The sequence below is a fragment of the Papilio machaon genome, chromosome 26, assembly GCF_912999745.1.
Source record: "Papilio machaon chromosome 26, ilPapMach1.1, whole genome shotgun sequence".
In the NCBI taxonomy this organism is placed as follows: Eukaryota; Metazoa; Arthropoda; class Insecta; order Lepidoptera; family Papilionidae; genus Papilio; species Papilio machaon.
In genome coordinates this window covers 2,391,877-2,406,314 of record NC_060011.1, presented here as the reverse complement: position 1 = coordinate 2,406,314, position 14,438 = coordinate 2,391,877, and the positions used below count along the sequence as shown (strand labels likewise).

Below are 14,438 nucleotides of genomic sequence, written 5' to 3'. Positions count from 1 at the left end.
TTTTTGTTTTAATTTAAGCCTGTTTTTAATATCTAAAATTATTTATATGAGATATGTCTTAAAATAAAGTTACCAGTAGTATAAATTTCTCAATTTTAATTTTTTGCTTTGGAAGTATCTGAAGATCTGTACTGAGCTCAAATACATCACTTGCCGTTGATTGCTAACTATTTATTATAAATACAAACTATTTATGTACGAGCAATTTATTATCCGTCCAAATTATGTAAATTTTAAGAAAAAGATTATAAAGAAAATAACAAAACTGAACATCTTTTTTTTTATTTATTTGTACCCCATATGAATTTCATAACATTCCCAACACCAATGACCATTTTATACATATTTTTTAACAAATAAATTAATAACAATCCACAAATATACTGAATCCATAACAGATAAGAAATAAACTTAAAATAACAGATAAAAAAAATTGTTCACAGAGTATAAAATCAACAACATCCTTTTCCAAGGAGTTTGGAGGAAGTTTTCTTATACATATACAGTTCTAAAACTAAAATGGAACGTTAAAAAGTATCTACTTTTCAGCCTGTCTTAACAGGAAAGGCTGATTTTGATCCAACATTTTTGACTATCAATTTTGCCAGCATTCCCACGGATAATACAAATACTAGACCAGCTGGCATGAACTTTCTACTGTTGTAAAACCTGCAAGACAATTTGTAACTTTTAGAATTATTACACTAGGAAGAGTTTGATATCTTTTGACTCCGCACATAAGATTTCTCTAAACCCTGACCTTTTAGTACGTTTTTAAACTTACAAACCACTATATCGGAAAGGGATAATGGGTTCTTTGGAATATTTTACGTAATTAATACCCCCTTGCCTTGCCTTTACCATTAATAACCCATTTTATAATAGTATGACATTTTTAATGATAAAAAATTATCACTCTTTCAAGATATAAAATAATAAATATTTACCTATATCCCATAAGACCTCCAAGAGTAGTTGTGGTGCCCAACATCAGAGTATAGTTTGAGGGATCTTGACTCAGTTGGTACGCACCCACACCTGAAGTTAAAAAATTTCTTAAAAAAATGCCAGCAATCTTAATTTATTTTGCCCTTGTATCTAAACTAATTAAATAACTGGGCACAGCATATCTTACTTTCACAGGTGGGCACAGTTAATCGAAAAGTTAACTTCGTTAATCGTTAATTCGTTAATTAAAAAATTAACTTCGTTAACCGTTAAAGCGTTAAATTCTCGAAAATTTAACGCAAGTTAAAGTTAATCGTTAACAGTTAACCATACCAAAATTATACATACTAATTTTACACTTATGTGGCGACACTTGTTTAAAATAGTAATTTGACTATACATTCTATAACACATTAGTATTAGAGACAAGCATGAATGCATTATAGTATATTTCATTACGAGTGCGGAAAGCCTGTCATTGCAAAGAGTTCCGACAAATGTCTACAAGTTGACAGTTGGAACAAGTTTCGCACGTGTACTAAACAACCATTTTTGATACAGTTGCGAAAAAATGAAGCAATTTAATAGAACAATAAAAACACAATAAACTCAACTAACTAAAATGTTTGGAAAATGGCGCCAACCGTAAAAGAATATAAACAGAGATTTTTTTTGTTTTCTTCACCTATTCTGGGTAGGCAAAGGGAACTATGCCCAAACAGCCAAGTCTTCAGTAGATTATTTTTATTGATATGAAATGAAAATTAAATTTAATGAGATGAAATAAAATTAAACCTAACCTAATTCATTGAGTCAAATCATTAAATCTGATATTGTAACAAATTAGGAGCTTCTTTTTAAAAACATTTCCATGAATCATAAAAACTTCAATGATTGTTTTTTGTAAAAACTTCGTGGTTGGTTTTTCTTTATGACAGGCATTATTTTGACAGTTGGGAAAGAGAGCGCACGAGTTTGAAAAGCTAAAGAAAAAGCACATGTAAAAAAGTTTTTTAATACAATTGCTCAAAAAGTGGCGTATTGCAGGGACGAAGAGCGTTCGGAATGTGGGCATACTCGACATACTTGTGCTTTTATATACTCGTAATGAAATATACTATTTCGAACCTACTTTTGATTTTTGTCCTGTTGGTCACGTCTTTCCCGGACGCTCTGATGCATCACACTTGCACGCGAACTTCACATATATCAATTATTAACTCGTTCGTTCACCATTCGAGTCGCCGACAGTCGCCCAACATAGTTGAACTTACGAGCGTGACGTGGCGCGTAATTTAAACAAAATGACAGCACGTCTCCAAGTGTCTAATTTAACGATTAACGGACTTTTATTAACGGAAGTTGAGTTTAACGGAAGTTAACAAAAGCGTTAACACTTTTTGACGTTAACTTAAAAGTTAATCCGTTAAGCAAAATGTTAACTTCGTTAATTAACGATTAACGGATTAACGAGTTAATGCCCAGCTCTGCTTACTTTATTATAAATACGAATATTTAGATGGATGTTTGTTTGAAGGTATCTCTAGAACGGCTGCTTGGATCTTGATGAAATTTGGTATAGAGATAGAGCATATTCTGGAAGAATACATAAGCAACTTATTAATTTTTTTTAATTCTTTGCGGACAGAATCGTGAGCGACAACTGGTTATTCATAGTTGTACAACATCCAAGCTAACTAGCTAGAAAGCTAGTTGACTTACCTAGAATCGACCCGAAAATAAGGCCTGCTCCCAAAGATGGAATTGAGCCTGAAATAAAAAAAAATGAAAAATCTCAACTTCAAGTTTTTATAAATCTTTACCAAAAATAACATTTATATGCCAATTTTGTTATCTATATTGTATTTATTTAAAAACTCTAACCCAAGTCATAGTAACATGAACAACTATTTGGTGTTAATCAAATGTTTTGCTTTGTTACAATTATGTTTTATCAATGTGGGTTTGCACTGCCGAAACATTAGCAGAAAAATATATTATCACTCCCCTCACTCTTCTTTAATAATTGAGATAGCAATGTTTCTGTACTGATGTTGAAACACACGATGAATTGAATAAGTATAAATAGCCTTTGTGAAATGTTCTCAACATTACAGGTGCTACTGTTATATTGGTATTTCATTATCTATATACAATGATTGAAATGTTACTATATCACAAGTTACCCCAAACTACTTGTAAATTTCTATTCTATTACTAAACCGTAATAGGTTTTTTTTTATTCCATTGAAAATACAATAAGCATTATGTTTTAGGAATAGCTCAAATAAGAAAAGTCTAGAAAATTTAAAACCGTTATCTTATCAAATAAAAATAACATGTCAGCATTATAATTCTTTTTCATAAATTTATTTCAATTTTCTTTTCGTTTGATGTAGTTTTGTTTGATTTTGAGAATAGTTTATTGAAATCATGAATTTTTAGCCGATTGTTATACAATAACAGATTATACACTGACCTGCTTTAGCGTAACCCATAATTCCGCCGGCCGCTACAGTAGCAGCGTAAGCAAATCCCAAAATATCGACACCCATTATGAGATACTTGATTTTTTCTAATTCTAAGTAAACACTGTTGCTCAGACGTGAAAATAAGTTTTATAAAGTACCGAAAACTACAGGAGAGGGTCAATGAAACTTGAAATTATGATTATGACAATGACAGACAATTTACATCGAATGACATTTTATAGTGAACAGTAACGTTTCATTTCATGAAAAAAAATTACATTGTGAGTTCAAGATCAAAATCTGATTGTTTATCGATATTTTTAATTTGAGATACTTAGGAAGCCGAAGGATTTCTAGGTTTTCTATTCTGATGTATGAAATTACAAAGGCCATGTTTTACTCATAATTGATTTTTTGGAGACTGAGTTTATTACAATTACTTCTTTAAAATGAAAGAAGTTGTGAGTTTTAAAATAAAAACCATGTCTTCAATTGCGAAAATACATTCATATTCATATTTTATCTGAAAAATACTTTAAAAAGAATCTTGGAAAAAAAGCAAATGGAATTTACAATAGGCAACACTTATTATTTTCTTTTTGAATTATCACAGAGCGCTTGATAAATTTCTGTTTTACTTTACTTCATATCTCGCAAAAACCACACCTTTATTTCAATCATGGTTCTACAACAGTGAATGATAATAAACTGATAATGGAGTCCACACAATCAAACGATAATTTTTCGTCATAGTACCTGCAAATACGTCATTTCCAACAAACAGCTGATATGATATAAAGTATAGTTCTTTCGTGCAATGCAAGGCCGCGAGAATTCAGTTTATCAGAGTCGCCTTTGGCGTACGGTCTTCTCGGTTTAACTTGTCTTTCAAGTATAGCTCCACAATTTTTTTTGTACATAAACCGGCAACCTTGGTGAGAATCGCCTTAGACCTTGGTTACTTTAATAGAAAAAAAAGTAAAAATCTCGTCGGTCACGATGTTAAAGAGTGCTTCCAAAGTGACGATTAATACTGGAAATGTTCTCAACTTGATCGATATTAAGAAAAAGGCTGGGCAAAATGTTACTGAAGAGGTTAGTAAATTAATCAGGATTACCATGTTCACGTAACCTTGGTTTTTTCCTTGTAAGTTATTCATGCAATTTGATTATAAGCTAGGCTTATTTGATTTTATTATTGAAAGATCTTTGTAAAAATAAGTGATTTAATTTAATCATTGTAGTGTGTTGTCCTCAATTTTATTAAAGAATAATTGTAAAGATGATAATTTAAATTTAATTATATCATTCATAATTGATTCTGTACTTGATTTGAGATAATTTTTTTTAAATATTACTTTACTTATTAGTTTTTTAAATTTTCTTTAACTTACCTTTAAAGTGTCATACTAACCCAAACCTATAATAATTTTATTTAAATTAAATTAACTTAGTGTAATTGTACATTAAGGCAATTAAAAATAAAGTATTTATCATGAAACCAAATTAAACTAACAAAATAACAGAAATGTTTGCTGTAAGACTCTGTTCTTAAAGACAAATATGTAATTTCTTATCCTCATTTCATAGTATGTAATATTGTCATAATGTTATGAAATGGTATAACATGGTACACATTCAGTCAAAACAATCAATCAACTAGGATGTTTACACGGTTACAGACAATACTGTGTAAATTTCAATGTACATTCATGTTAAACAGGAAAATCTAATTGTGCATACATTTGTCTTCCTTACCTATGCATAATAATAAAATTGGAGTGTTTGTATGTAATAATATAGTGTGGTGCTGATAACAAAAAAACAGTATTAAAAATTTTTGGTTGTCTATGACTGTCCACAAAGCCCAATTTGTTCCTGATCTCTAAAAATATGGATTGATTTTATTAGGATTTGAAAGGAAGGTTTTTTTAAAGTTAAAGTTATAAGATTTTTTTTAAATGATCATTGTCATTTTTTGCCTTTGCTTCCTTGAAGTAAGAGTGGAATGAGTTTATAAATAAAAGTTAAATAAGATGCCAACAAATAGATTTAAATTAGTGGGTACCTATAATAGACGTCTGTTCGGCTCGCCTTCAGATGTATAAATGGCAAGTGGCGCCACTGTTTACCATGCGGCATTCGGGCGTATCCTTCATTTGTCACATTTTTTTACCTACCCTCTGAAATAATTATTATTGATTGCTTTTATCAAATAACTTATATTGTTTTACAGCTATCGGAAAGTATAAAACTGACATTATCAGAATGGGGTAATCAGAAAGAAAAGCCAGTTCAGAATGGAATAAACGAAGAATCTAATCCAAAAACATCTCAGATTCACTCGGATTACATGGTGGTTTCGACATCAACGGCGCCAAGAGAAGCGGTTCTCAACATAACGAGGCCACATGATGATGTACAAAACAAAATGGCGGAGGAGGAACGAAAGAATCTGAAGATCGGTGTTAAAATCTTCATTAATGAAGACAGTACGTCCGCGTTGACGGAGTGCTTGGAAAAAGGTATTCATTTATTTAGAACAGTGACGAACGATTTGTAGTTTTATGCCTGGTTTATATTAGGGAAGTTCAGTAAGCCAGTAGCGATCGAAATTATCGCTGGCATAATGGCATAATGTACACGGCCCGTCCCGTGTGGATATAGCCCTTGAAAATGGGTTTTCCCTCTTTTTATTGATCACGATCATACGAGTTATTAGGGTCTAGATGCGCGTTATTATTTAGTCGAACTTTTAACAATATATATTGTTGCAATTAGCTTGTTCTGATTTTTTTAATTATAAATCTTATTTGCGTAATTAATTTTTCTTCTATCCCATAAGGAGAAAAGACCGAGGAAAATAAGTTTAGAAAGTAAAAAGTATATATTTTATATGTATTGAATAACTAAATGAGAAATATAAAAAGAGTTTGGCCATTTTAAAAAATAGCGATTATAAAATCATGGTAATATTACGTGTGGTCCGATAAGATATGATTGCATTAGCCGATTAATAGTCACCGCCAAAATTAAACGCAACAACTATGCAGATATCATTTAAAAAAAGGATGAACAGAATATCTTGTAATTTCATTTAATTTGAAATGAAAGCTGAAATTAGCACGTAGTTTCATTAGCCGATAGCTCGGTTGTTATACAGCATTTAGGGAGTCCACGTATACGGGGTAACGACTAATGAAAATTATGGGTCGATGTTAAGCAAGCGTCTTGCGGGGACTCAGTTGACGAGTATAATGCGTGGGAAAGACTATATCCCAACGCATGCGAGCACTTACGACTAACGAAAACAGTTCTCTAACGGCGTGCTAGTCCGATGCAGTCCCGGTGCGTTCCTTTGGAGATCCCGGGACTCTTACCAGTTAAACTTGAGGATGGCCACTGAGGGGTTTTTAGTTTCTTACTTAACCCTGTCTTTCCCTCAGAAGGCAGGGTATCTTTTGAAGATTCCCCCCCCCCCAAAGTGAATTGTAAAAAGTCAAATTTAGTCGGTTATTCTGTGAAAATCTTTATAAATTTTTGAGTAAATTGCACGAACGGATAAACGTGAAATGAGGTAAAGTTATATTTAATGTGTTAAAGAAGTGCATTAAGCTATTTTAAATTAAAAATTTAAAAATCTTTAAATTAAGGTCGAAGGACCAATAAACGACCACTAGTCCTGCCTTATTTTACCGGCTATTTTCTATGTTGAATTGATGTTCATTTGTATAACATCGAATAGGCCGTAGTGACGTCATATTCCATTAGTCACCCGCGAAAACCGCTGTATCATGCAGTTGTATGTACAATAAATACTAGCTCTTCTATTATATATTACGAAATACTTTGTTCATGTTTGCGTCATATTCACACAGTTATATTTAGATCAACATACTTTGCCTTAGTGGTAGTCAAAAAAAACCCTAGATGACCAATGAATTTCCTGAAAAAAAAAAAGATTTTCATACTTGGTCTTAATATGAAAAAGCTTTGATTGCTAAGCACCCTTTCCATTAAGCCTTTAGGCGCGTGTAGAAAATGACAGTTGTCAATTTGTAGAAAAAGGATCTAAAATTTTACTTTAGCCATTTAAGTCCCTCTTACTATTCTCATGGTACTTTAACGGCCGTGATATCAATTAGTAGAGCGATATAAGACTCACTCATGTAAAGTCTGTTTTGATGCGACCTTGTACTACTACGTTTGAATACAACGTTTTCTTTGTTTGTTTACTGAATTGCTAACTTATATATCATGCGTATCATTGTTAGGCCATTCGTACATAGGGTGATGTTAATTTGTGTAGTGACAATTTCGCCGAGATTTGAAAATTTATATGTCATAGAGATTCGAACGCGTCGTCGACATTTTTTTCTGATTGCCAAAGAATGTCGCTCGGTACCTGTCTAAGCTAGAATGTTTTTATTTAATTATTATGGCGTATTCTACTAAAAATTTATGGAGTGTTTTAAGTGTAGTTAATTTTTTAAGTTATGTGAATGTTTAGATGAATGGATGTTTGTTAGAAACGGTATAGGCTCAATGGATCTTAATGAAATTTGGCATAGATGTATAAACACAGTCTGGAAGAACACATAGGCTACAAAGTTATTTTTATTTCCGACCGGACGGAGTCTCGAGCGACAGCTAGTTTACTAATATCTTGGTACCTACTATTTTATAGATGCTCTATACGTATAGGATATAGTTCACTATAATAATAGAATGAGGGAATTCAAACCGACAACCAAAATCCTTAGTCTGTACCCTTTTTATGCTATTGACGCTTTAAGTAAGATTTTCGTTTGCATGTTATACAGCAGGAGTGCCCAAATTATTTACTGAAAAAATACTATGCGATCAAACAATTACAAACTTCTTGAAATCTTATTTTCAGTACTAAATTATTATATATACTAACAGTTATTCTTATCGATTACTTGTTTAATTTAGCTTGAGCATTGTGTCTGGGTAGCGTTGCCAGGCATCCGGATAAAACTAGGTAGGCTTTTTGATTGCGTGTACGGCCAAAATAAACGGTTGTCCGGCTTTTGTTAGGCTTTTTATATTTCCCAAACGAGAGTACCTATTAATACTTAGACAAAATTCTAAATAATACAGGATGTCCGATCATTCTACCCAAATGTCCAGCCAAACTGGCTGGTCGGTTGGCTAGTAAGTTTGTCGACCTGGCAACCCTACGTCTGGGCATATTTCCGCTAAGTTATGTTTTACGTATTTATATTTTTTTTCCTTGTTATGTTTGATTGGACTAAAAATCGCGATCGATGGTTTGTCACCCCTGTTATAGTGTAACTAAGTACCTATGAAACTGTGCTTATCTATAACAACTGATTTTAATATAATATTTATTATCAATCTATTGTAATTATCTAATCAACTAGTTGAGCTCGCTTCCGTGTTCGTAACTAGCGGATTATAGATTTAATAAATCCGCAGATTTTTTTTTTGATATGATTCTTTTAATATTGATTATTTTACTCTGATAACTAATTAATAAAAAATATACTATCTAATATATAAAATTCTCGTGTCACAGTTTTCGTTGCCATACTCCTCCGAAACGGCTTGACCGATTCTCATGAAATTTTGTGAGCATATTCAGTAGGTCTGAGAATCGGCCAACATCTTCATCATTTTTCATACCCCCCCCCATTTAGTTTTTTTAACTGCGCGCGGACGGAGTCGCGGGCGACAGCTAGTTATTTTATAAAAACACTTCACTGTATCACACAATTTTCGTAAAATAATTGAAAGAATGAAATAGCCTAATGGTAGTTTAGTACAGAAATTGACGTACCTTTGTTTATTTAATTTAGGTGTCGGTTCGAAACGAGGTATAGTACAATTGCTATTTATAAATCGCAGGCGCTAATATATTTTCATTTAAAGAACACTTCATTTTCTATGCAATTTCTTGTACTATTATTATAATTGAAATGTTATCTATTTCAGTATTTACAGCTTTACGTACAGAGTTCATAGAGAACGTTATCCTGGCGTACAATCCGGACTTGCTTTACAAAGAGGAGCCATTAGAAGACTCCAATCTAAAGAACACATTCACTAAGGCCTCACCCATATCACTAGGCAGTAATGTTGGTAAGATTGTCGTGGCCAATAATTTTTTTATTTTTTTGTTTTGGTAAAATTACTAAATCCTATATAATATATTTCTGTTTATCGGAAACGTTTTTGTGTAATATTTTTTACACAACAAAAAATTATGAGTGAATATTTAAAAAGTAAAACATGATAATTTATGAATATAATGTAAGCTTCCTTGACAATAAACATTTTTTGTGAAGCCGAACCAAACTGCAGCCTGGTACACATCTTTACAAATATCTTGGCCGCTCAAGGTCAGCACATACACATCTGCCTACGTCACCACACATTCAACATTATGTTTTGCAAGCTCCTGCAATATTCCAGCTTCTAATATATTTGATAACCTCAATATTTCATGATTAAATAAATTTAAAAGGTATCTTGTCATTCTCAGGACGTTTATCCAGTACAGAGATGGAAGCAGACAGTGAAGCTGATGCGAGGAAATGTGAAGCTATATTGCCCGGCATTAAAGTACTTTGGGCGGTGTTAGAGGATTATGTTAAAGAAGGTATAATCTTACTATTAATATTATAAATGAGAATGTATTGATCAGGGATACCCAGAGGGGTCAATATTTAACTTAAAGCATTCCTAATTCTCTGTCTTCTTCTATTGACCTAAGTCAGAATGAATAATAATAATAATTGAACTTAAAAGTAGGTAATTTGGCCATGGGTAAAGGTTCATTTTGGAAAAGGGGGTCACTTGTCCAAAATAGTTTGGGGATCCCTAGTTTAGATGGATGGATGTTTGAATGTATGTCCGGAGTGGCTCAACGGATGTTGATGAAAATTGGCACAGATGTAGAACATAGTCTGGAAGAATACATAGGCTAGTTATTTATTAAGACTGTAATCATTACTATGTTGAGTTCTGTATAAATTTATATAATTATTGATAGTTTAAAAAGTTAACCGCCAAATTATATGATTTCTTCAGTAACTGTAATAGACACCAGTGGAAATGATATAAATTTTTATAAAATGTCAGTCGCAGAGATTGTCGCACTAGTGGAAATGAGGTCTACTTTTACGTAGGTCGCGTGCACCAGTTGGGTGTGGCAGATGTAGGCGGCGGGTGCCTACGTAAGTTACACGCGTGGGCGCGAGTCAAACCTGCCATTGCGCAGATAAACCTCGCCTCATGTTGTGTTGTACCGCCTTCACTGCACGCCTTCTGTCGCGCCAATGATGTGCAGCTTCTCACACATGCTGATCCACCAGGTTAGTGGTATTCAATTGAAGACCTGCAGCTCACTGTTCACGTGTATAGATCAGTAAACCGACTCGCAGATCAAACTGTGAGTTGGCAAGCTTGTTGTTCGTCAGCTCACATAGTTATAGTACATCTCGATGAGCTGATGCTAATTTAGTAGTTCAAGTCAAGATCTGATCTTTGAGACCTGTTCAGATTAACACACGTTAAGATTTGTTTTATTTTGCATCGTTAGTAATAGCGCCATCTATCCGGGTTTAGTGTTGTTACATACTACTAGCGACATCTATGTATTTCGCCGGATTAGTGTTTGATACTATTTGTTAATAGCGCCATCTATTGTATGTGAAAGAAACTTTTTCAATATTCATTTTAAAGTGAGACTCCACTGTCGTAGTACTTGTACTATAATAGTATTACCATCCTTCTCATTCTTTTTAAAAATAACAGCGGTATCAAATTCTTAATAATACGAAAATACCATAAATGATTAATTTTACTATTATATTATTTCACTAGAGATAAAAACCTTTGACCATAGATAATATTTGATTTTATTTTTCAGATCTCCTCTCCCTAGCAGCTCTTAAAACTATAACAGACGCTGGCGTCGGTTGTAACAACTTGGATTGGTGCGCGAGATATCAAGTTCATATTAAATGTAGAGGAGTACTCGCTCTCAAAGGTTACGTGTGCAAGGCGACACTGGGCAATGCTATTGAAGCTAAATAAATATACAGAAATGTATAACATACCGCGAATTCTGTGATAGGAACACTATGTGATATTCTGATATGACTGGAGCAAATAAAAATGGAACAATTGTATATTGTGTTTTATTTCACTATATGGACTCAACGTTTACAATTTAAATTTTTTATTTTATTCCTTTGGTGGCCTAAGAACGTCGTAATTTCATCAAAATCTGCCAATTGCTTTAGGAACGAAATTAAAAACAGTCAATTAAAATCAATATAATATGGAAAAATTTCCTACCTTCGTATGTACGAAAGATATACAAATGTCGGAATTTATTTACATTTTCGTGTAAACAATTTGAAAACATTTTTTGTGACTGATAAAAATGATGAGACTAAGTTTCGTTTTGATACATTGCGATATTTTAACTGTAGGCGTTTGCTGCAAGAAATGCAGAGCAAAAATAGTAATGTTCGATAAAGTTTTATTGCCTAAATTAATTATATGTAGACTCAAAACCTATTATCCATACTACAGGATAGTGTTAAAAAAATATAATTATAATACACACAGGAGTAATAAGTAATGTGTCGCTAGATGGCGTGACATGTCTAAGTTTTACTAAATATACAATGTGAGTATTTATCCGACGTTCTTACGGTGAAGGAAAACATCGTGATGCTGCACATATCTGAGAAGATATTCAATGATATGTGTGAAGTCAACCCGCACTGGGCTGTGGTTGACTATGTCCCAGACACCCCTAACTTGGGGTAGGCTCCGAGCCCCTCAGTGGGGACGTATAGTGAGCTGATGATGATGAATGTGAGTATTAGAGGACCATATATAAGATAAATAAAAAACTGTTTTAGTTTGTCTTTTTTGCTAAGAAAATTTATTTGTTATCATCAAGTGACATCCACTATAAGTAAAAAAAAATATTTGAACTTTTCGTAGAAGGTTATTTACGTACTTAAACGTAAATGTTATTTTGTCATAAAAAACCTTATAATTTATAATTATATTTTTATTTCAAAATCATCTCTTGTATAATGGAAACAGTGTCGATGTCATAGTACCGCCAGAGGTGTAAAGAGCATATAATGACCACTTTCTTTAAATAATGTTTTTTCCCAAAATGAATTGTTTAGTAAAAATGTTTAGCTTCACGAAACTGTATCTGTAACGAAAGATACAAATATTGGTAATCAAATAAAGGTTTTATGAATTAAAAAAAGACAAAGTTCACTATAAAACTACAATCACCTAGGTTGTCGATAAATCATATGCCTGATTAAGGATTAAACATATTTTCGAATACTTTGGAGTTTGTAAATTAAAATATTAAACATGTTAATTAAAGTACGTACAAAAATATTTTGAGTAAAAAGTTTTAATTTAAAGTTTTACGTATTTTTGATCGCGACTGTACCAACTGATACTGTATATAGGAGAGTAAGAAGAAGAAAGGCAAAAATGTTTAAATAAACCTGTCGCTAGATGGCGTACCATGACTAACTTTTACTAAGTAGACGCTGTGAGTATTGGAAGATATGTCTTCTTGAATGATCCATAAATCTGGCTCGTGGAAATTTTGTGGATTAGTCAAATCTTACTGGAATAATATAGGATATTCGTAAAGTTGAGAAATAACTATCGTGAAGAATTCTAATTACATTGTGTGGAATTTGGGGCTACGCAATTTGGAATACTTTATCATCGTAACGACATTGTCGTCGTGAGTAATGACGAATAGAAAATATATCGAATACTTTAAAATGATTTCTATTTTTCAATAAATATATATTGGAATCCTAGTTGCAATTACCAATAAGTATTGTAACGTTTAAGTTATCACATATTATAAATTGGTAACTCTTTTGTGGCCAAGACCCACATGGGGTCGCGGTGCCAACGAAGTAATTATACATTGGTAAACAAATATTTTTAACCTAGTATACATATTGTTATGGATTATAGACCACCCTTGAAATTGAGAATTACGAAACGATTTAAATTCAACTCGTTGGCTACAAGGAGCCGTGACGAAATCAAGCGAATAATTTTATAATTGTGCGTTTAAATAAAAAGGGGTGAGCAGGATGCCGGATATCGCCTTCCGACGCGACCCTTCGCTTCCGTTCAACGTTTTTTACTTGTCGACAGTCTTGTTTATGCGGATTATGATAGCTTACGACTTTATGTGACTAAGTTATTGGAACGAACTATACTTTTTATATTATAATGTGGCTAACGAGCAAGCGGCCACCTGAATTCGCCGAAATGGCAGAATGGCTGCTCATAGATTGTTTATTTTAGTCTAAACTAGGCGACATGACCGTGCTAGGGCGCATGAAGAAAAAGGCGGAAGTGGTATTTACAATAAAGAAAAGAAAGCTGGAGTACCTAGGCCACATAATGAGAAACACAAAATACGGACTTCTGCAGCTCATCGTGCAAGGAAAGATCACAGGAAAGCGAAGTGTAGGTAGAAGACGAACATCCTGGCTTAAAAACCTGCGCCAGTGGTTCGGAAAGAGTACCCGTTCGCTTTTCAGAGCCGCGGTGTCAAGGGTACAAGTTGCCTTAATGATCGCCGACCTTCGAAAGAAGATGGCACTGTAAGAAGAAGAAGAAGAAGGCGACATCGTTCGTCACTACCTCATATCAACTTACTGAACCCAATTTTTTTTTAAATCTTAAATCAAAACAGATTCAGAGATTGATTTATAGTACAGAAAAATAACAAATTGTTTAGCTAACTGTTAGTTTTTTTTTTTCGTGGAACAATTACTCTTTTTATAAACGTTCCGTTACTTCTGATCGATTTTGTTTTACGTAATATAATCAGTAAGTCGTCATCAAGTTCGGTGTTAGCTAATAGAATTACCACAGACACTTGTTAGTTGCACAACGTTAAGCACGGAGTCACGGGGAGCGTGGAAAGTGGCGGGAAATTGCGCGAGG

At 33.1% G+C, this 14,438-nt stretch overlaps 2 protein-coding genes across 2 annotated transcripts; one reads left to right on the top strand and one right to left on the bottom strand.

Moving 5' to 3' along the window:
- Positions 1-285: 285 nt before the first annotated feature.
- On the bottom strand, positions 286-3,643 carry LOC106718747 (transmembrane protein 14C). Its single transcript, XM_045684573.1, has 4 exons — positions 3,428-3,643; positions 2,671-2,718; positions 948-1,038; positions 286-669 (listed from the first exon to the last, which is right to left on the bottom strand). The coding sequence occupies exons 1-4, from the start codon at positions 3,501-3,503 to the stop codon at positions 546-548; spliced, it is 339 nt and encodes a 112-aa protein (XP_045540529.1). The 5' UTR covers positions 3,504-3,643; the 3' UTR covers positions 286-545.
- A 364-nt stretch (positions 3,644-4,007) lies between these two features.
- On the top strand, positions 4,008-11,592 carry LOC106718703 (glutamate--cysteine ligase regulatory subunit). Its single transcript, XM_045684499.1, has 6 exons — positions 4,008-4,514; positions 5,656-5,944; positions 9,399-9,545; positions 9,949-10,065; positions 10,595-10,780; positions 11,338-11,592. The coding sequence occupies exons 1-6, from the start codon at positions 4,419-4,421 to the stop codon at positions 11,502-11,504; spliced, it is 1,002 nt and encodes a 333-aa protein (XP_045540455.1). The 5' UTR covers positions 4,008-4,418; the 3' UTR covers positions 11,505-11,592.
- Positions 11,593-14,438: the final 2,846 nt, after the last annotated feature.

Excerpts from the sequence above, each read along its gene's own strand:
- LOC106718703 (XM_045684499.1), top strand. The coding sequence starts at position 4,419 with ATGTTAAAGAGTGCTTCCAAAGTGACGATTAATACTGGAAATGTTCTC. Across the intron at positions 5,945-9,398 it reads GACGGAGTGCTTGGAAAAAG|TATTTACAGCTTTACGTACA; the intron begins GTATTCATTTAT and ends TATCTATTTCAG. Across the intron at positions 10,781-11,337 it reads CACACATGCTGATCCACCAG|ATCTCCTCTCCCTAGCAGCT; the intron begins GTTAGTGGTATT and ends TTTATTTTTCAG.
- LOC106718747 (XM_045684573.1), bottom strand. The coding sequence starts at position 3,503 with ATGGGTGTCGATATTTTGGGATTTGCTTACGCTGCTACTGTAGCGGCC. Across the intron at positions 2,719-3,427 it reads TATGGGTTACGCTAAAGCAG|GCTCAATTCCATCTTTGGGA; the intron begins GTCAGTGTATAA and ends TTTTTATTTCAG. Across the intron at positions 1,039-2,670 it reads TATTTTCGGGTCGATTCTAG|GTGTGGGTGCGTACCAACTG; the intron begins GTAAGTCAACTA and ends TTTTAACTTCAG.